Below are 24,352 nucleotides of genomic sequence, written 5' to 3'. Positions count from 1 at the left end.
CCATCGCCTCATGAGAAACGGTCGCTCTGAGGTAAATAATCATTGATTTAGTACACATTTAGCCAATTTAGGACTTCAAAAAACTAGCATTTGACAGATGAAACAAGTATTGCACAAGAACTTTAAAAATAGGATTTTACCATGTGGATTTAAAACTTTATTGTCACAAAGTTTACTTTTACCTCGTGGATTAGTAATGACAGACGTTGACATTGGCAACGCAACATGCGAACCCAACCTCACAAATAGTGTTTAACCACTAATCATGAATCCATGACACGCAATCATCAATGTATTAATCATTTTAAGTCTTTAGTATTCTCTGACAATTGTTATAGGTTTTTATAAATTATTTGTGATTTTTCTTTTCTTTTATAATGTTGGATAATAAGTACCTGACAATGATTCCCGAGTCGTTAACGCTCTCGTACTTCGGCATATATTTGTTAATATTCTATATACTAATAATTTACGAAGAATAGAGCACATAACTAGCACCCACAATTAATTATACTAATATTGCATATAATTCGGAATCGCTGTAATGACATTATTATTCAATCGCATTTTTTACTCCAAAGCAGTAGACGAACCTTAAAAATAGGTTTTGAACAGTTCTTTTATATCGTTTTAAAACATTTCTAATTTTAAATATGTATATCTGTAGTTTCTCAATGAATTCAACATTTTCTAGCTTAACTTAATTCTAATTCCAAATTGAGAAATTCTACGCATTTTTACTTAATTTACATTTAACGAATTTGTTAATAACTTTTCATAAAGAGCGATGGCTAAAATATTTTAAAACGTCACGTGATAATATGTGTCAATAAGCTAAATTCCCTTTTCTATAATTTTTATAGTCGCCTGGAGAGATAAAAATAATAACAAATAATGAATATAATGAATAATTTAAATAGATAAATTTTGATTTGGATAAGGAACCAGATACAATTTTATTAATTATTAATATCAATTTCTGTTTTTATCATTTGGATATTTTTATTTAAATCTAATAATTATTACTTTGCAGAGAGACCCAATTTGTTGGAAAGCAGAAAGGTGGAGAAGCTTCAGGAGATTTATTTGAAGACATTAAAGGCATATGTGGATAATCGTCGTCGACCGAAATCCTGTACGATCTTCGCTAAACTTTTATCAGTTTTAACCGAACTCAGAACCCTTGGCAATCAAAACAGTGAAATGTGCTTGAACCTGAAATTTAAGAACAAGAAGCTGCCACTTTTCCTCGCCGAAATCTGGGACGTGGTGCCCTAGTTTCTCAGTCGCCGATCAACGGCGATTGCGCCGGTCGGCTGAATAAATCATCTGACGTCGCGGTAGCAGCAACAGCAACGACGGCGTCGATGGACGCACGGACGTGGAAAACGGCCTGCGTAATTCTTATACTAGTGCACCATTATGCCACTGCCTCAACATAGCAAGTCAACATATTGTATCAGTGCTGTTTTTAGATTCATTTCGATCATTTGTTCTTTCTCTCGATCGACCATCTCTAGGTGTCACCCTAGATTGATCGATCTTTATATGGCTTGTTAGACAAGCGTGAGACAGACCGGCCCCGCGCTATTCGCATGTAACTTATGTGTGACGCACAGAAAATGTTTATTCTTTATAGATTTAGATTTATGTATATAATACTGTGAAAAAAGAAAGTTGGGAATTTGTGGAAATAATAAATAATAAAATACATCTGAGAACAATGTGCTGATGAAAATACATATGATTGAATACTTGTGATAAGAGAGAGTTTGATGCGAGAAAGATCTGTATAGTACCATAGACACACAATAAGATTTAAAGAATTGAAGCTCTATGCTACCAAAGATCTATGGCATAAGATGTACACGACGTATCTATACGATTCATGGAATTATCGATCTTCATAGTTCCATGTATTTTTGTTCGAAGTAATTTTTGTAATACTCGTCTATTCAAGACTATTTAAATTGAAACAGTCGTTGATCCGTACCAATACTTTCTTTTGTTCACAAAATCGTAAATATTTATGTCGCGATTAGACCTAACCTATGAGAATCGCGTGGGACCGATTTGGAAACGAGGAACAGGAAAGGCCTCGTACATTGAAAATACGCGCAGAGCCACGCACGCTTCAAGGAGCAAGGAAAGGAATAAGAATAAGAATGAATATATCATTGTGAGAGATAGGCAGTGGCGCGGCCCAGGCTGTGATACATAGAGAGAACAGAGATTGAAGATATATAAAGAAAGCTACCTGCAATTTACATTTTATCGCTATATCCTCTACCTGGATACATCCTTACACACAATCGATATGTAAATGTAATGTATTATACGATAAGGTATTGATATATATTTGACGAGTGTGCATTGTCTGCACATTAGTCATTCTTGAGAAAATGAATAGCAGCAAGTGTGGTTACTATAAGGGAGGGAGAGGGTAGAAAATTATATCGGCAGGATGAGACTAAGGGAATCGTAACGAAGGATGATTTACGCAATTGGCGATGCTGCTGGCCGAGGATTAACAAGTTCAAGGATTAAAATCTGTAGTCGTCATTAATACAGCATTTTCCCTAATCTTGGCCGTAAAAAGAGCGAAGCGGGACGATCGACCCGTGCGATATTCACTTTTGAGCAGCGTCGCATGAATGGAACGCGAAAAAAAAAATAGATATGTATAACAATAGCATAGAATCTATATCACTCATACACATACAGCATAATATATCTTGCTAGCGTGTACATTGTTTATACCAGAAAGAGGGAAAGAGAGTGTAGGAAACAGACGCGTGTGTGTGTGTGTGTGTGTGTGTGTGTGTGTGTGTGTGTGTGTGTGTGTGTGTGTGCGTGTGTGGGCGCGCGCGCGCGCGCGTGTGTGAAAAAGAGAAAAGGAGGGAGAGGGAGAGAGAAGGAGAGACTAGAGCGAAAATAAGAAAGATGGATCTACACCGCAGCAGGATGGCGCGTCTTGAAACTGTGTATTAATATTTTTATTAATACAAACCACATAAAAATGTGCAGGGCGTCTCTAAACAGGAGATAGGGCTAAAGGGATGATATTATTTTCGCGAGAGACATATATATAAGTATATATATTTTTTTTTAGATCTATACTGTGTATATATAACATGTTATTTAAATTTCATGAAACAGGAATTTTTTTAAATGTATTATTTTCTTACGGAATATAGAAATATAATGTTCATAAATAATGATACAGGAAGCAAAATAGAACATTTACATTGTAAGCTAATTGTGTCTCTTCGGTTTATATATATATATATATATATATATATATATATATATACACCTCGTTATAGTAGAAATTTTTACAAAAAAAATGTACGTTTTTAATAATGAATAGAAAGGAAATGTACGGGACGTCCTGCAAAGGTGTGCAAGGAAATATAATAATATTCGTAATAAATATAACTGATGTCTTTTTTGGAGCAACTGGAATAGAACTCTCCGATTGAACTGTTTTCAAACAGAAATATGGAAAAATACATATTTTTTTTATTAAGAATAAAAATATATATTTTAAGTTAATAGAGTAAACCAACTTTGAATTCGTTTACTGAATCGAAAATTCTACAACGAATAATATTGTAATAAATTCACTATATATTGCAACTGTTATAAATTTGCAATTATTATCTATTCTACGTATTATTACTTTTAAAAAATTAAATTGCAAAGATAATGATTTCCAAAAGAAATAAAAAATCTGGAAATAGAAATCTAAAAAATTTTGAAATTTTGAAATTGCTCGAACATTGTTACCTATTATTTGTGCCACAATTTTCGATCGAGCAAAACAGCAATTTAAAGTCGGCTTCCTCCATCCGTTAAATGATCGAAGATTAAATTTTATAAGATAGTTAAGGAATAACGAATGAGATGCATGATATGCTTAAGACGAATCGATCACCTTTCGTTTCAAATTGACAGAAATATCGAGGTTGAACGAGGGGAAATGACGTGGCGATCAATCGATGATTTAAAAAAGCAGTAATGTGTAGAACAAAAGCGATGAAACTTGTTGAATTGAATTAATTCTCGAGCGATTGCATTTTTAAGATAATTGGTCATATCAAAAGTGCTCTTATTTATTTATTATCATCATTAAAACATTATCAAATTTGTATAATGCTCTTAAAAATAAGTTTCTTTAATTTTGAATATTTTTAGTCATGATACATATAAATATTTAAAATATTTGTTTAATAATGAGATGTTAATTAATACAGCGTGTTACATGCTCCCGCTCGAGATTTAAACAAATTTCCAGAACATAGCTGGTAATAGATCGTAGATGAGTCAGCTAAGATAGGTGACCGAGTTCTAGTGCAAAGCCTTGTGCCTTCAGCAGCGGACATCGGCTCACCAACAAACAGAAACAAAAAAAATAAAAAAGAGATACTTGAAATTTAACCGTCCGTTTTAATCTTTTAATGAAATGAAAAACGAACTTGCTATAAAAAAGAACGTAACCGAAATTGCACGAGTTTGCCGTGTTATTATTAGAATGATAAAAATAAAAGTAAAATGGAAAAGAGTAACAGAGAGAAAAGAAAGAGTGGAGGGGGGGAGAGGTTGACAAACCAAGAAGAAATAGACAGACTGCGAAAGTGGATTATTAAGGATGGATATAGTTAATAGAACATTTTAAAAAGTAATTATGAAGAAGTAATTATTAAAAATTAATTATGAAGAAGAAGATTGATGAGAGTTAAAGTAAAAGTTTATGGGAAAGATCCTTATAGTTCTCAGAATTCAATAACAGAATATGCTAACACATAAAAACATTTAGCCTCTAATCGTTAAAACTAAAGGATGGTGACGAAGAATTCTTGGATTTCTAAATCTTTGAATTTTTAGACTCTACATTTTTTAATTCACAAAATAGTTGAATTTTTAAATTGTTGGATTTCAAGACAAGATTATCAGATTCTCAATAATTTCTTTACAGGATGAAATCTTTTGAGTTACAATCACCGAATTTTTTTAATTCTTCCCATTTTTATTTTCTAAATCTGAAATAAAGAGATTTATTATATATGCTAACCATTTATACGTAATTTTATTCTCCAGTAAATGTCTCGCTAGTTGAATCTGAAAAAGCAAGCACCATATATTCATGTAATATATAAGTATAAATGTAATATATATATATATATATATATATATATATATATATATATATATATATATATATATATATATATATACATTAGTCTATCGACTAGAGGCTCTTTACTTTGGAGACCTGCTGTGGATATATATATATATATATATATATATATATATATATATATATATATATATTTATATAATATTATATATATAAAACTTGTGATAGTATTGCAATGATGTGTGTTAAATACTAACAGAGATATTTTAGGAAGAAATTGAAAATAAATTGAAATAAAACTTAAATTGATTCTATTTATATTTCAACATTACATAAATTAAAATTTAAGTAGAATTTTAATTGATTAAATTAATTATTAAGTAAGTAATTATTTCTTATTTATATACTATTTTAAAATAAAATTGTAAAAAATAATGTTTAATATCATATAAGAATTCAATCAATGCAAGAACCTACGAACTGAAGGAACTGATATTTCAAGAATTTCGTAAAATTTGATGTTAACAAAATTATTAAATTGATTGAAATTTCAAGAATCTAAAAATTTGAAAAACTAATGATTCTGGAACTTCATGAAATTGTTTAAAAATCAATGGTCTATTAATTCAAAAAGTTTACAATCCAAGAATCCAGGAAGTCAAAATTACGTTGTATTTTACATGATAACACGTGTACCTAATCTTACTGCTTTACTTTTTTTAAAGTTAGCAACGCTTGTAATAATACATGCTGTTTAGTTGCAAAAAAAGATTGTTAAAAGCCACAGTTACATGAGATAATATTTAACATTTCGAATCAAAAAAGATCGAAATAATGCATAAGAAAAGACATAAAAAACGAACATGCAATTCTACGATCACTGCCAAGGACGTTCACCGTCTACGTCATTCTCGTCTTGTTGAGATGTCTTTTTCGAGATTTAAGAACCGCATTGTGACGGAAAAAGCAGAACAAGTATAATAAGGAGAAACAATTAAACGCCTGTCGGGCGATTGTTCACAATACTGCCAAGTATAGAATCGAGTATCTGTGTTTTTTTTTAAAAGCTATAATACATCCAGCATATGTACATGGATTCAGTACATGGATGTACTCACTCACACACATACACGTACACACACACACACACACACACACACACACACACACACACACACACACACACACACACACACAGACATTTAGTTACATTGGACATTTGTGCGCATCGCGTCTTGTTTTCTATTCATTTGTTTATCTGTTGAGGAAATCATATGGAATCGAAGGTCTTAAGATATCATGCTAAAGCATCTCAAGAAAAATTATTTGATAATTCTGAGCTCAAATTAATTTATAAATTCTATTAAACTCAATTAGACTTGTTACAAAAAATTCGTTGTCTTGCAAAAGAATTTTTAGGAAAAATATGAAAGCAATAAAAAAGAATGCTAAATCAATTTTTGAAAAACAATGACTTAATTTCATTAAGCCTGCGTTTATTTATTTACACTGGGAGCTATTGGGAATAAACAAACGCAGGCTAAAATTATGTGACTTGGTATGTCGTAATCTCAATTCCTCTGATTTGCTTCAAAAATATTTGAAATCCAAGAAATCTTGGGACCTTGATGACTCAAAATCCGAGAAATTTTAATCGCGCTTTTCTCGCACTAAATTTTTACATTTAGAAAGAATCGTAAATTATCGGCTAGCTTTAAAGAAGTGTTGTAAATACAACTTGTGCGATTTAGTACCGCAATATAAAATGTCATTGATTGCTTACAGTTATACAAAACAGCGCTATTATTATTAACTGCGACAATTATTATTATTGTTGTGATTAATAACAATAATAATAATTGTCGCAGTTAATAATAATAGCGCAGTTAATAATAATACTAGACTCGTATCACACAGAATATGAATATCGCTGCATACTGTTATGGATGCTACCGCTAATATTGCTACTATTACCGATGCTACTAAAGTTTTTATTCGGTAAAAAATTTTTTATATAAAAACGTATATACAGGGTATCCATTTTAAACAACGCACCTCGATAATTCTTCAACGAAGCATTTTCAGCAAAAATGTTTCAAACAAAAGTTGTACGGTTTTGAGGGGCACATAAGATGGTGTCATTAGTTTGACCTTGAATAGTTGCTTGAAGATCACATGAAGGTCATTTTCAATTTATTAAATGGAAACTCCTATTTTTTAATGCATATTCTTGTAGCTAATCTCGAGAGCTTTTCAAAACACTTAATAAAGTATTTTTTTATTAAATTTTTATTAAGAACTTTTGGAATTATAAAGCTTAAAAGTTCTAGTATTTTGACATAAATTACAAAATATCTTGTAAAACATTAAGTTTTTGGTAATGTTACCTTAATACTTTTATGCACAGAATAATGAGACGAATTAATTGGTATGAAAAAAAGACATAGTTCCTTTAAGAAAAAATATGTAATTTGCAACATGCATCTGCATACTTTTTCTTAAAAGCAACTATGTCTGTTTTTCATACCAATTGATTCGTCTCATTATTCTGTGCATAAAAGTATTAAGGTAACATTACCGAAAACTTAATGTTTTACAAGATATTTTGTATTTTATGTCAAAATACTAGAACCTTCAAGCCTAATAATTCCAAAAGTTCTTAATGAAAAAATACTTTATTATAGTGTTTTGGAAAGCCCTCGAGATAAGCTACAAGAATATGCAATAAAAAGTAGATGGTTCCATTTAAAAAATTAAAGATGACCTTTACGTGACCTTCAAGCAACTATTCAAGGTCAAACTAATGACACCATCTTATGTGTCCCTCGAAACTGTACAACTTTTGTTTAAAACATTTTTGCTGAAAATGCTTCGTTGAAGAATTATCGAGGTACGTTGTTTAAAATGGGACACCCTGTATATATAGGTATATGTATAATATGTTCATATATGTTTACTTTTTCTTCTATAATCTCTGTTTGTATACACAGGAAAAATAATAAGAGGAATTAAAAATAATAAAAAGGATAATTTTTGTAATATTTTTGTAATAAAAAAAAGTTTTTGAGGATATGAGAAAAAATTGTCTTTACAAATATAATAATATTAATGTAATAATAATTAATTTAATAATTATACGCAAAGTATGATTATATACGATTATACATATATAGAATATTATATAATCTAATTGTAATTTTACTTTTATAAAAAAATTAATACAAAAGTTATTTTTTAAATTATTTATCAATTATTTTTATTATTATTTTTCCTATATACACTAACAGAGATTATACAAGAGAAAGAAAAATATATATATATACAGGGTGTTAAAGAACTATGCCCAGTTTCATATGAAAAATTAGGCCCCTAGTGAACAGCAATTAGATGTAGTTAGAATTGTAGCGCATCAAAAGAAGATTAAAAAGTTTCATAGGCATAATTTTGTAACGAGTCCTCTAAATGCTAGAGCTGTCTAAACTTTGCTATTATGACTATATTATGACCATGTACTACTGGTCTAGTTCGATTTCTCTGCGTCCAGGCCTTCCCGTAGTGACGGCGATAACGGATTATACCAAAGACATTGAAATAATATGTCTAGAATGTATTTGATACAGCATTAACCCGGCTAACAAGGAAAAGTACGGAAATATCCTCCGATTTTGATGAGCTTTTAAAATGTTGTTTTCTAGACAAAAATAAGGGACACGTATTTTTTTTTATACGTGCCCATACGCATGTTTAGGGGCTGAAACATCCCTTTGAAAAAAATCGACTTTTCTCTTTTGGGTCGAATATTTCCGAAACTATAAAAAATAAAAAAAATTTTTTAAACAAAAGCTGAATGATTTAAACAGTACTTTAAAATAATAATAATAAATTTTTATTTTTAAATAATTTATAATGTAGGTTAGGTCCGTACGCTCATCAGACTTCAATTAGGCAATTCAAACTTTCCGTTTTGTACTTCGTGAGTACTTACCTCCCTATCGATTAATATATGACTCATGACTGTTCACTCGGGACCCAAACTGGGCATAATCCTTTTTAACATAACAGATCAAATATCTAAAAAAAATATATATATATATTCTCATATTTTATATACAATTATATATTTTTTTATATAAAAAATCTTTTATCGGGTACATACATTGACATTTATACTCATGGAGAGGACTCAATGATACAAGCGCACGCAGATTAGAGATACACATTAAAGATGAAACACGCAAACGCACAGATTTTTAGTATCGTTGATTCATAATTTCGCAGATTCTTTCTTTGTCATTGTAATTTCTCGATATTAACTTGTCATTTTTTAATATCTACTACATACCAAAGTAACAAGATGACGTCTAAAGACGTCTTATTAACGTTAGAAGACGTCATTAAGTGTCTGCATTGTTGCTGGCATGTTGCCGACAACATAGTAAGTGTTCAGAATTGTGGCAACTGAGTCCGTATTTGTCGACAAGATGATGCCTTCACGATATAACAATTTTGTATAGCAACTTGCCAGCAACTTGTTGCTAACTTATGTTGCGGTCTAAAATCGTCTAATTCAAAATTTGAGCTCTTGCTGTCATGTTGCTGTAATAATTCATAGGATCACACAATGCTGTCATATCGCTAGCAAAGCGAAATAAATTTGATGCTGTTCTCTTGCCGACGAATTGCTAGCAATACATGTATCCAACGTTGCCTGCGTATTGCTTCAAATATTAAATTACTCGAAATCAATTGAAGCAAATGTACGGCAAGTTGCCAGTATCATAAGCGATCACAGGTTTACGCGATTTTGCTCAGACACGCTTTGCTGTCTGGAACGTTATTAATATGTCATTTGACGTCACTCTGCTACTTGGGTATTTATGATATACTAGAAATTCTTTCGATATCGTACATTTTTAGTATCGTAAATTCCTGCTGCGGAAAATCCGTGATATTCATAGACATTTGATATTATTTTTTCATTAGATTCAAAAGTACGTTTACTCACAAACGTCACTTTCATTCAAAAAATGTGTTACACGAACAGATGATATTGTAGGAACAAAATTCTTTATAAACTTTCGCATGACTTCTATTTGCATTAGGTGCAATTTTAGTCTATTTAGTAAAAAAATAAGCGAGGAATAAAATTTATTACTTCGGTATGTCGTGGTTTAAAAATAAGTATGAATTTATGATCGTATAATTATAAATTGGTGCTTTGGAATGTATTAGACTGAATTATTGTTATACGTTTTAAGAAAAGGCAAAGAGTAACAAGATTTTTGACCGAACCATTTAATCGGCAAATATTATTTCTATTTGAAGCGTTTTGTAAATGCATAAAAATTGTACCCCACCCGCCGCGCGCGCGCACGCGCACACACACACACACACACGTGCGCATACACGTGCGCATACATACACACGTGCGCATACACATACAAAATAATATATGTGCATACATATCTTTATCTATGCATATGTTCGTACAGTTTCAGTTCTAATTCAAGTAGCTTAAATATCATTGTTATTCTAAATAACACGAAAAAATTAAAGTTATAAAAGATTTTACGGTTTTAAAGGGCATGTAATGCAGTACTAATACTTTCATTATGCATAGAGTCATGAAGAAAATTTCAAGAGCAATTTGTGTAATTTTTTGTAACAGACGCATATGCTTTTTTTTACATAATTCCTCTAATCATTCTGCGTTTAAAAGTATTCACATAAAATTATTAATAAATCAGTAATTTATGAGTTTTATACTTCATTCTGGTATATTTTGATATAAAATTTTATATAAAATATTCAATATTAATTCTTATAAATATTAATTTTTAAATTACTTTATGCACAGAATAATGAGATGAATGAATTAATATGAAAGTACATAAACTGTATTTGAAAACTATATAATTAGGTACATATTGCAAATTGCACTATTTTTTTTAAACATTTATAAAACATGCAACTAACTCTTTAAACCAATTAATTCATCTCGTTTTTCTGTACATAAGAGTATTAAGATAAATTTAAAAATTAATATTTTTGCAGGTATTTTATATTTTATATCAAAACATACGAGAATAAAGTATAAAATATATTTTGTGAACTATTTATTTGTTGATAAGCTTAATACATGGAATGACTAAAGGAATCATATCATGTAAGAAAAATCATACTTACAAATCGGGTTTCAAATCTTTTTTATGCCTCCATGTGCAACGAAAATTGTTATTACGCATTACGTTTCTCTCAAAAACATACACTAGTTCTAATTTTACCTACTATTAAAAATAGTAAAAATATTTCAGATGGTTTAGTTAGATGAGACATTCTATGTGTATATGTGCGTGTGTGTATGTGTATATGTATATGTATATGTATACATATGATATGAAATTGTGTATGTATGCGTATACACGTAAGCATGTACGGAGATACTATATGTACATGAATATTACACTGTTACTATATATTACTAGTACACTATTTTTCTGCTGCTGCTGCTGCTGCTACTATTACTATTACTATTACCAACACAACCACCACCACCACCACTATCACCACTACCATCACTACCACCACTACTACTACTACTATCTCTATTATTAATGCTGTTGCTGTTGCTACCACTATTATTACTACTACTACTACTGCTGCTGCTACTGTTACTACTCCTACTACTACTACTACTACTACTACTACTACTACTACTACTACTACTACTACTACTACTACTACTACTACTACTACTACTACTACTACTACTACTACTACTACTACTACTACTACTACTACTACTACTACTACTACTACTACTACTACTACTACTACTACTACTACTACTACTACTACTACTACTACTACTACTACTACTGCTGCTGCTGCTGCTGCTGCTACTACTACTACTACTACTACTAGTACTACTACTACTAGTACTGATACTGCTATTCTACTACTACTACTACTACTACTACTACTACTACTACTACTACTACTACTACTACTACTACTACTACTACTACTACTACTACTATTACTACTACTACTACTAGACTACTAGTACTGCTACTGCTATTCTACTACTACTACTACTATTACTACTACTAAAATCATCACCACTACCATTGTTGACGCTTCTACTTTATTACTACTATTATTACTATTATTACTACTATTCTTACTATTTATACAACCGCGCGCGCGCGCGCACTCACATACACACACACACACACGTGCGCGCACGCACACATGTACAGACTGAGATGCGAAATGATACGCGTCACACACAAACGACGATACAATACTCGGCGGACGTTTGAACATGTTTAAACGAGTATGAAAATGAGATACGTGGTGAGTTATGAATAATGTATATACATAATTCCAATCGGAGGGAGGAAAAAGGAAAGAATATAAAAAGACAGAATAAAACGTGAATCTTACTGGAACTGAAAATCGTAGGATCCACGGATCCAAACATTTAAGAATACAAGGATCCAAAGGTTTGAAAGTCTAGTTATCTAAAAAACCGACCTAGAAGTTCATGGACCTAATAAGTTCACGAATTTCAAAACAACAGATATTTATATTTATGAATTTCAGAACACAAAACTTTTAAAGATTACAGAGTTCATGGAATTCAAAATACAAAAATGTAAAATTTCTTTATTTATGAATATTCGAATCCTAGGATCCAAGTATTCATACGTTCTTCATTATAGACACGCAACGATGCATATGTACATCAATTATATTGTATTTTAATGATTACTAATTAATAATCTACAATAATCTTAACAATCATTAACTAAAAGCGATTTAGTTAATGAATATCATTAACTAAATTTTAAGCATATAACAGTGGAACGATCTGACTGAGAAAAGAGAAGTAGTAATGTTGTGTGAATGGTTGTATGAATGAAAGAAAAAGAATAGAGGGAAGAAAGATGGAGAGAACACAAAAATTATAATTAAGTAGCGACAGAAAAATAAAAATGTGGCGGAAGTTACGACATGTTTGCCATTTAACTCAGTGTGTATTTTTTTCAGAAAATAAAATAACGCATATTGCGCTCTTCATGACATAGTTTTGGAGTAAAATATATATTGACTTAACAATGTTACATCAAGTTTTAATAACACTATAATCCTTTTCGTACTACACATTCTATGAGTTTTTAAGGCTCCTGGACCTTGACCTGAGAACTCCGCGTTGACGGTGTCGACGTAGTCATAACGATAGAAATAAGAACTCTGTCTAATGGAGAACTCTGTCCTCGTCTTCTGTGACATGTTGACAATCATATTTTGTCGTGCATGCAATTTCCTTATTATTCGCTCTCTACTTGTGCTATACTGTTTATTCGTTAAACTCATACAATTGGCCAAAAAGTAAGATTTGCAAGGAATACATATGCGGAAGGAACATTTTCCACTCCTTTCGATAGTCGTCAAAGCTTCCCAAGGAGCGCCAATGCGCTTTGAATGTACATTAAACTTTGCATTAAATGCGGGTATTTGTCCCGCATTATATGAGCATTTAATGCATATTATATGAAAGCGCATACCAAAAAGTGCATCTACGCTCATTGATCGAGGAGCCCAATCGGACAACTAGTGAACTCTATTAGTAGAGTAATATAGTTATTGGAATTTTTTTCTTCGTGCCCAGCCTTTAAGCATTGCTGTGAGCATATTCCAGTACAGCTATCACAGAAGAAAAGAACATTCTTATTTAGAGAATATCTTTATTTTTGATTTAATAAATGTCATTTATTTAAAATTCCATTTATTTAAAATTTAATTTATATAAAATTTAAAAACTTAAATAAAATGTTTCATAATGAGTTAGAATTAAGCTACTCATTTAAATACACTGGCCAAAAAAATTATTGCAACACTCAATTTAACCAAAATTTTGCATAACTTCAAATAACCGTATCTCCGCGAAAAATTGTCGTATTTGAAATTTTTTTTCATTTTAAAAAGTAAAGTCTCTACTTTAAGGAACTTTCGATAGATTTTGATTTTATTCTTTTCCCCTTCCGCCATCTCTTTAAAAGTAAGGACGTGTTTTTTCTCCGAAAAATTGCATAGTTTGACGAACGTACTCTGTGGGGTGGAATAATTTTTTTTTGCAAATATCATCATAATTGTCGTAAAATATGAACTTTTCCTTGCAAATTAAAAAAATTTAAAGTCCGTACGATTTTTTTTCACGGAGTTACGGTGTATCAAGGTTACCTGCAGTTCTGTGCTCAATTACCGCCAGCATCAGCATTACCAAATGGGCACCATGGGGAGGTCGCTGGTCGGACATTGCACATTGTGTGTGTGTGTGTGTGTGTGTGTGTGTGTGTGTGTGTGTGTGTGTGTGTGTGTGTGTGTGTGTGTCAGCAGAAATAAGGACCCCACAGTTCGCCACTCCCGCAGTATTTAATGACTCCAAACCCTCCAGATAATGCTTCCTTTACATTATTTGTGCTGTATAAGCATCTTTTTTGTTTATTCATTTTTCTTTACTTTATTCTTAAGGTGGTTCTTGCATTTAGGTCAAATGTAGATAGCCCGGAAAATATGATATTAAATGTTAACGTTTCTAAAGTGTGTTTGAAAAATTTCGAATTTTTTTACCGCTTGGTTCCGAAGATATATGTCCATAAACTTTGCCAATTTTACATGGTGATAATAGAGAAACGAGGGTCAGAACGCACATTCATGAAATACATTCATACTTCTCGAGTAGATGAACGAATAAAAAACTGTTTAATCGATGCAATAAACATTGCTAAAGATACTGACGCGACACCAAACTGATTGACCGTACTGTATATAAATAAAGCGAAACTTTCGACAAACCCTAGCGGAAAAAATTTCTATGAATAACTACAAAATTTAACTAAAAATAGAAATTTGTACATTTTTGTCGAAATATTTAATTTTTTGTAGAAATAGTTATTTTTTTGTAGAAATACCTACGAAATAGTACCACAAATTACAATGTTCTTAAATCAAGAAATTATTGCAAGTAGTATTTTATGAAAAACTACAATTTTATAAAAAATAGTACAAAGATCTACAAATTTTAAAAATTTAAGAAGAAACAAAATCTTAAAAAATTAAAACATTTGCTTACTTGTAAAATACTACAATTATTTATAAATGACTAAGAAATCTACTACAATTTACGTATCGTAAAACTATGCAACTTAGAATCTAATTCAGTTTTTAGTTTCTCATAAAATACTACAACTGCGTACAAATACTAACAAATACTAATTTGTTTGTACAGCTCAAAAATTTATTACAATTATGGCTAATTAAAATTTGTAATTTTTAGTTAAATGTTACAAGTTTTTACACAAATCTTCAAAAATTCATCTATTATTAATAACTTCTCAATTCGCAGAAGTCAAAATACTTATGTTTTTATTTTCGTATAGTCTGTTGTAAAGTCCAATAGAAAAATACATAAATGTACAATTTTTTACCTATATAAATTTCTGATTCGTGAATGGTAATTTTGCATACAATACTACAAGGTTCTACAGAAAACGACAAAATCCTTAAGTCTTTTACAACTCGTGAATTCATGAAAATCTACATAAATTTGCTTTTTTTTAGATGTTTATAAGATACTACAATTTTACATGGAAATTAACAGACCTTCAATTAACCAAACCTTCAACCTTTCCATGGAAAGTAAAAAATTAATATGTCGATCAATTAAAAAAATGTCAATTAAGTATCTTATGCAAAATTAGAAAAAAAAGAAAACTTAAAATAACATATAAGCAATGAGAAGTGCTGTTTTCGGTCGAAGCAGATCTTGATGCTTAATAATATTTCACAATATCAATTATTATTAAATACATGTTTCAGTTTTTTAAATTGGCACTGCGTGCCAATATATGGACTTTGTCGGACTTAAAATGCAATTGTGTAAACTGAAACTAAAAATAATATATTTTATATTAATTTGATATTGTCAAGTAAAATAATAGATATACTATTAGAAGAATATTTATAACAGTTATACAAATTTATATGGATAGATCCATTATAGAGTATATATTCATATATGATTATCTTTAACTTTATAAATATTAATACTTTTACATGATCACACATAATAATATACTAGTATATAAAACCATATATATGACTATATAAAGTTATACTTAAAGAGATTTAGCAATATAATATTGTTCAAGATTATATTTTCATTTCTTATATGACCATATATAATTATATATTTACTAATATGAACAAATAAGAGGTATTTTTTCCCGAGTATATAATCATGGCATATGTATATGCTTATATATGGCCATGTATAATTATATACTCTCATATACAGGGTGAATTTTAATGGATGTCCCATCCTTTTACCATCAATACTTCATCGAGCATCCTTTTTTTGATAAAGAGCACTTCACTTATATAGAATAATTGTTAAACTTTACGTCTTCGTTACAAAATGGAAAATTTTTGTATATATATAGAAAGAAAATTGAGACAAATTGGCAGATGACAATTGTGAATGGGACATCCATTAAAATTCACCCTGTATATATATAGCCATATAATATTGTTTAAGATTATATTTTCCATTTCTTATATGATCATATATAATCATGTATCTACTAACATAAACTAATATAAACTAATATGAATAAATATTTTTTTCCCGGGTTATGCGGTTTTAGACATGTATATGGTGCTGGGAAAGGTTTTTTTTATAATGACTCGCTTTTTATTTTACAGATAAGTTAGAATAAAGAAGTTTTTTTCTTTTTGTAATCACGCGGCGCGACGTTGGCCGAATAGGCCTATTTTGTAATGACCCGGCACTGGTTTCTGACATTCACCCGACATTAAGAAAAAATTATATTTGTATATCCGATTCGAAACTTTGTTACTCTTTTTAAACTGAATTTGTTTCTTAAGAATTTTTGAAAAATTATATATTTGCGCTGGTTATGATACATGTAGACTATAACACTTACATCAAATTAAGTAGTCTACCACGTAAGACGGTTGGCTCACGATCCAGAGGTCCCGAGGTCTCGAGTTCGAATCCCATCAAGGTAAGTGTGTTTTTCAAGTACGAGAAAATTAATATTTATAATCATAGGTTGCATCTTAAAAAACAGTTAAAAAGTAGTAATAAAATTTAAAAATAAATATAATTTTTTTTTATGTCGGGTGAATTTCCTCATTAGAGAGTGTTTTAATTCTAGTATTTCCTTGTAGTCTACTGTACTCAAATAGATATAGAAATGTGTAGAATATCAGTATTAGTTGTAGTTTGGCGTAGTTTTATCGAAAAATTTATAGATCAAGATGCACTAAAAAAATACAAAAATTTACAAAAGTGTTCCAATTCTAGCATTTTCATGTAGGATTTTGTAGTACTTCTTAAATTCATGTAGAATTTAATAGATTCTGGCAATTATATTTTATAGTTTTTTGTAGTACACATTTATTTTTTTTTAAATTTTGTAGAAATATTTCCGCCAGGGAACTTTCGGCAACTTTCGACGTTTCGAAACGACACGAGAGTCATGGCGGCCGTCTTGAGTGGCTGCTTGGCAACGTCGCACGCGTCAGCTGACGTACAAGACGCGTGTCCTACCATTCTCCCAGGGGGGTTTTTTCAATAGTTTCCTCGATTGAGGAAATAAGGTGCCTTATACCCAAAGGTGATTGGCACAAGCTGTGTAGACCCGAAAATTAAAAAGTCACTGGAAACAGGAGTTAAACAACTTTACCAATTTTTTTAAAAAATTGGAAAATAAAATACACAACACATCCCATTGTTTAGACTTAATGATATGAATTAAATCTATGTTAGCTAAATAATTCGCTTTTCTCAGATCTTGGTCCATACTAATTCTAAAATCATCATATTTTCGGCAGGTTAATAAAACATCCCGGAAAAAAATATTCATATATGATCATATATAATCATATATGATTGGCCATATATGGTCAGATATGGAAATTGGCCAGATCTGAGGATATATGATCTGGTATTATTGTATATGTTAATATCTGATCAGATATGATCAGGTATGATCAGATACGAACTGACACAATTCAATCTACACATATATATTTAAGTAAGTTTCAGAACATTGTTATATATTTTCAAAAGTTATTTTTTAAGTGTGCCACTTTATTATAAAAGTGGACTCCACGATACAACTGATACAAAAATTGTGCCGCTTCATAGCGCGAGACAGTGTCGTGTCTTTTGATACCATTCTTATAACACTGTTGGTCAAATTTTAAATACGAGAAACAGATCCCATCGAATGCCATCTATCGGATACTTTGAGATGCAATATCTGATCTGATCATATATAATCTTATATGACTATAAGTTCATATATGATTATATATGATTTTCAGTTTAAATTATAAGATATTATGTTTGCAAAATAATACGATTAATATATTTATTTATAAGAACTATAATATATATTATATAACAGTTTTTTTTACGAAGGTAAAATTTCATTGTTTATAAAAATATTTGATAAAAATTAATGTCAATTAAAAAAGATTAAGTGTCTTATGCAAAATTAGAAAAAAAGAAAAATTTAAAATAACACAAGCAATGAGATGCCGTTTTTGGTCGAAGTGGATCTGGGTGCTTAATAATATTTCACAATATCAATTATTATTAAAATATTAAATATATTTTTCAGTTTTTTAAACTGCGTGCCAATATGGACTTTGTCGGACTTAAAACACACATATATATATATATATATATATATATATATATATATATATATATATATATAAACGCTCTATATATGGGCATGTAAAACTTATATCTGTTCATATCTTATTTATATATGAACATATATGAACATATATAAGTTTTACATGTTCATATATAAATATATACTGTCAGATATGAATATTTTTTCCCGGGATGGTATAGATCCTCTCTTTCGTATCCGCATTCACATCTCTCATGTTCTATATATCCTTTTCTTTTTAACGAGGAACCTAAGTTAAAGTGATTGGCTCTAAGACGGTTATATAGCGTCACAAAATATCTCTCGGAGTTTATCTCCCGAAACCACGGTTTGGTAGAAAGTCTGTCATAAAAATGTTCAAAATAAAACGCTCCCTTGAACGCAGAGTCGCGCACGACAGATGTCTGTGTAGTCTCCCATGCTTCTCTCTTGTCAAGGGTCCTGAAGTCACCCACCGGCACTTCAATAGACGGGTCGGCTTCCTCGAGAGATGCCTCCTTTGCCAGCTCATCCGCGAGCTCGTTACCGGCGATACCCACGTGTGCAGGAATCCATACCAATATTACTCTTTTACCCAAAGATCTCTCGAGTTCAAATAAGTATCGTCTAGCCTCCGTGATATATCGGTTTTTATAAACGTTGATATGATTATTGTAAATAGATTGCAAGACCGATCTGACATAATGATGATATCTTTCCTCCTGTGCACATGCTGAAGAATCATGAGTTGTAAGGCAGATTTAACAGCAAAAGCCTCCGCTGTGTATGACGAGCATGAAATCGGCAGGCTCATTTTATATGCTTCTTCCTGATCGGATATAACCAGACTAGCGCCCGTAGAGCGATTCGTCTCGTTGTATGAGCCATCCGTATAAATGATATCCGGGGAAGCGGACAGGCTATGCCTCTCCATAATGTCATTGATCAGAGCTTCGTCCGGAAAGCGTTCTTGCTTCCTCACAATACCAGTGTCCAGATCAACGGTCGGTTTAAAGGTATGGGCGCCGTAGGGTCCTTGAAAGACTTCAGGAAGTCTCTGGGGACCAATCCCGGTTCTAAACCTTAGCTTCCTCCAAATCTCCGATAGCATCGAGAGTTTATAGGTCGGTTGACGGTAGCGGCGGTAGTTCTCCCGGTCCAATGTGCGCTGCAATTTAAGGCAGAGGCCATTGTTGTTGTAAGCAATGGCCTTTGTGACAAAGTTCCTACCCAGCATGATCGCACGATCCTTGAGTAGCATGACCTTAGCCTCGGCAATCAGGACATTGTTGGGAGTGCTGTTCCTATAACCCAGAGCAGTGCGTATACCCATATACTGGGTTCTTTCCAGTTTAAGTTGGAATGTGGAGTCCCTCGGAAAATATGTAAAAATACCGTAATCTGTGACAGATCTCACGAGACTTTTATAAAGCATGAGGGCCGTATTGACCTCCATGCCCTTGGCCACTCTGCACAGATACTTCATAATAGAGTTGGCCCGGTTGACCCTACCTCCTGTACTTGGCGGTGGAAATTCAAGCTGTTGTCCAACCAAATGCCGAGGAATTTGGCTCCGTCGCAGTCAAAAACGTCACATCCCTGAACACGAATACTCAAGTCCCTATCGATCTTATTAAACTCAACCAGCACAGTCTTTCTAGGCTCGAGATTCAGCCCGATCAATCTCAGTCTTTCCGCAACAGTGTTGACCGCTTGTTCAAGCAGGAGGCGATTGCGTCGATGATTGTGACCTGAAATGTACAGGCCAATATCGTCCGCAAACTCCACCGCTTCCACGCCCTCCAGAAGATCCGTACATATTGCCTGAGTGAATAGGGAATACAATGCAGGACTAAGCACGGCGCCCTGCGGGAGACCCCTGTATACAAGACGATCTACGAACTCGCCAGAGTTGACGATGAATCGTACTTTTCTTCGGTACAGCCAGCTGCGAACAAACTTGACTATACCTGCAGGGCAGTCGAGCGCCAACAACCTGTCGAGCATAATGGGAAATTCCACACAATCATACGCTGATGAGACGTCTAGGAAAGCAGCCAATGTGTATTCGCCAGCACTCAGGGCGGCACGGATGTCCGAAGTAATTTTGACCAGATTATCGGCACAGGATTTGCCCCTTCTAAAACCACTCTGGGACGCACTAAATTTACTCTCCTTCTCCGCCCACCAGATCAACCTTTCGTTGATCATACGCTCCATTAATTTGACCACGCAAGAGGAGAGCGATATAGGCCGCACCTTCTCCCGACCCACCTTGTCAATGAATACGACCTGATAGCAAGACCAGTCAGCTGGGAGGACACCTGAGGACCAGACAACATTAAACAATTCCAAAAGACAAATTTTACCCGAATCCGGGAGCAGTCGAAGCATCTTATATTCCATCCCGTCCATACCAGGGGCAGAATCCCTTCTAATCATTTCAATTGCTCCATCTAGTTCAGAGCGTAGAAACGGGGCGTCCAGTTCTTCATCAGGACAGACGTGATCAACTCCCGGAGAGGGGTTAGTACCCACATAAGGAGGGGCAAGGCAATCAATAGACCTCCTGATCTCCGTCTCCCTATCCTTAGTTTGCCACTTATTCCACTCGATACTTCTGCGGGCGTTCTTCAGAATACGCATAGTACTCCACACATATGAGAGGCTGGTAAATCTATTTATACCTTTGCAGAAATCCTCGAAATTCTCCCTTTTCACGCGGTTTATAGTTTTCTTGGCGATGGCACACAGACGTTTATAGTTAAACCATGTATGTAAATTCTTAAGTCTTTTAAATTCTGCAAAGGCAAGTCTTCTATCTCGTATTACCGCGTCGCACTCCGCATTCCACCATCTGTGAGATCTCTTGCGTTTTTTTGGGTCGTCCGGAGGAGGACGATCAGTGAGATCTCCCCGTCTGCCAGAAGCCACAGCGATGAAGGTTCTAAGAGAGTCCGTAAAGGCCTGATAATACTTCTCGAAGTCATGCTTGAAGGAAGGCAGTTCGTTCAAGAGGGAGGTACCAATATCCCTCTCAACAAGTTCCCTATAACGGGACCAATCAGTCTTCTTCGAGGAGGATCTATTAGAGAGCTTTCTGTAGATCTGTGTAGCGGCATCAATGGAAAAGCAGATAGGAAGGTGGTCACTGCCCCAAGCATCATCGAGCTGGCGGTAGTCTATGCTGCCAACAATATCACCAGTTCCAAAAAGAAGGTCTATGTTGGAGTCCCGTTGCCCGCTGTAACCGACGCGAGACCTTGTGTCAATATTAATGCAAGTGAAATCCTCATCGGCCATAAGATCGTACTGAGTTTCTCCGTCTTTTTTGGTGGAGTAGCAGTTCCATGCAACATTATGAGCATTAAAGTCACCCAGGATGATAGTGTCATTAGAATTGTTGTTTATCGAATTAAAGACGGAGACAAGATCTCGTCTAGCGATTTCGGCTTTAGGGTGTCTATATATAGCAACGATATTAATAATGGTAACAAGATTCGTAGTCCTGATACTAACCGCGTCATAGCCTGCAGGAAGCGCACCGACAATCGGCAATACTGCGAATGAAATGTGGGAGCGTACTGATATTGAAGTTCCGCCACTGCCTAGTAAGTTTTTACTATGAATCGACTTGAAACCGGGGAAGTTAACCGAATTACTGCTGGTACAGTGCGTCTCTGTCAGGACTAAAACATCATACTCGAGACTCTCGAGAGCAATCTTGGATAATTCGTTTTTGTGAGTCTTATAACCTCTACAATTCCACAAAAGTAAATTGAATTTTTATGTGGGAGTAGGGCGAAGATTCTCTTTACTACCAATATTCCTTAAAAATTCTCTATCATCTGGTTGCTTTTCATATTGGTTACTCGCTAATCCCCTGTGCCAATCAGGCGCCTCCAGTGCACGCATAAGCATCTCATGGGCTCCCGGACACCTTCTCAGGAGCAACAGGATGCTGTCGATGGTTTCTATAATCCGAGGGTCTCCCGCCGGGAAACCTGCTTCGTCACAAGCAACCATGGAGGCCTTGTCACCGCGTTCGGCCGAATGAAGTGAACGTGCGTTATAAAGGGAGGATAGCAGAATGCCCCTGTTTTCCCTGGAAATTTCACCAGCTCGAAGGTCAAATGACTTATAAAAATTATTGCGCGGGGCGTTATGAATCACGCTCCGTTTGTCCTTAGTATTAGTACGTGAAGTTCGTTCCCAAATGTTTCTTGGTTGAGGGGGAGGGACGGACGTCACATTCGAGCCCCTCATATCAGACCCGACTGCCGCTGAATAAGACAGGCCCCGGGAGCGTCGGAAGGTCCGGCCACGACGATGAATTTTGAAACTTGTTGTGTGGCTCCTGGGGGGTGGGGGCCTTACCCTCCACCATCCGTTTTGCACTGTGGAACGAAGTATTGTAGCGAGCCATGGTAATATTAATGTTTTTCGTTTTTTCAAATAAAGGGCAACCTCTAAACGTTGATTTATGTTGACCCCCGCAGTTACAGCAACGTGTCTCCTTGTCACATTGGCCATGGGACTCCTCTCCACAGACAATGCAGCGAGTTTTGCTCTTACATGCTAATTTGGTATGTCCAAACCTGAAGCAGTTGAAACATTGACGAACCTGAGGCACATATGGACGGACCCTAAGGTTAACTGCGTTGGAAAAAATGACCAGATCTCGAACACATTTATCCTTAAAAGATATGACAATATTGTCCGTAGCAGTCAGCACAATCTTTTTATTGACTGGGTCCCACCTCCTCCGATACATACGCTCTAAGCTCAGTATCTTAGACCTTTCTTGGATAGCCGACCACAATTCAGGAATTGATAAAGGCCAATCCGAAATCACGCCTCTGCAGACAATGGAGCGTTGCTCTAGATTAGCCTTAAGCTTTGGGTCCTTAAGTCCATCTATCCTATCGAGAGCAGAATTAGCATCTACAAAGTCTTTAAAAATAGCCTCCGCTGAGAAATGGTTGACCATAACGACCGAAGAGGGACAGATCTGAAGATCGATTAGAATTATCCATATTTTTATAAGATTCTTACCTTTTTTTGTTGTGGTTTGATCGGGGGAAAGACGCAGAGTTATGTTCGCTTTACCTTTATGGTCGTCATCAAATCTTACATATCTTCGAATTTCAGGCGAGGCGTCATTGTTTTGATCATGAGCCTTTAGAGTGGATCCACATACAATATAAGCTTCCTTGACTATGTCATCAGGTACATAATTCACGTTATAATCACGTGAGTCGGCAGGCACATTCGTGTTTGTCACATCAGCCACATGTGCTTTCATGCGTGTTAACCAAAGGAGGTGGGGGGGAGGCGCTTCTTCATTAGCGGACTTCACATTGCACAATGACCCATTAAGTATTACTTTCCCGAGCTGGATAATGAGGATCCTCGATATTGTCATTTTCGTAGACATCCATGTTGTCGTGGG

General features: G+C 33.7%; 1 protein-coding gene and 1 long non-coding RNA gene across 8 annotated transcripts in view; one reads left to right on the top strand and one right to left on the bottom strand.

Moving 5' to 3' along the window:
- Ecr (ecdysone receptor) overlaps window positions 1-13,269 on the top strand; it is a 185,360-nt gene extending 172,091 nt beyond the window's left edge. For all 6 annotated transcript variants that reach the window (XM_071791165.1, XM_071791166.1, XM_071791167.1 and 3 more), the window contains one exon: window positions 1,034-13,269. In XM_071791165.1, coding sequence (XP_071647266.1) covers window positions 1,034-1,278 — 245 coding nt within the window. In that variant the 3' untranslated portion in view covers window positions 1,279-13,269. The remainder of the gene's footprint in view (window positions 1-1,033) is intronic.
- Window positions 1-24,352, bottom strand: part of LOC139820711 (uncharacterized) — a 122,422-nt gene that overhangs the window by 56,135 nt on the left and 41,935 nt on the right. The window lies entirely within an intron of this gene.

The sequence above is a fragment of the Temnothorax longispinosus genome, chromosome 10 (genome assembly GCF_030848805.1).
Source record: "Temnothorax longispinosus isolate EJ_2023e chromosome 10, Tlon_JGU_v1, whole genome shotgun sequence".
Classification (NCBI taxonomy): domain Eukaryota; kingdom Metazoa; phylum Arthropoda; class Insecta; order Hymenoptera; family Formicidae; genus Temnothorax; species Temnothorax longispinosus.
This window is presented reverse-complemented; position numbering and strand designations above follow the sequence as displayed.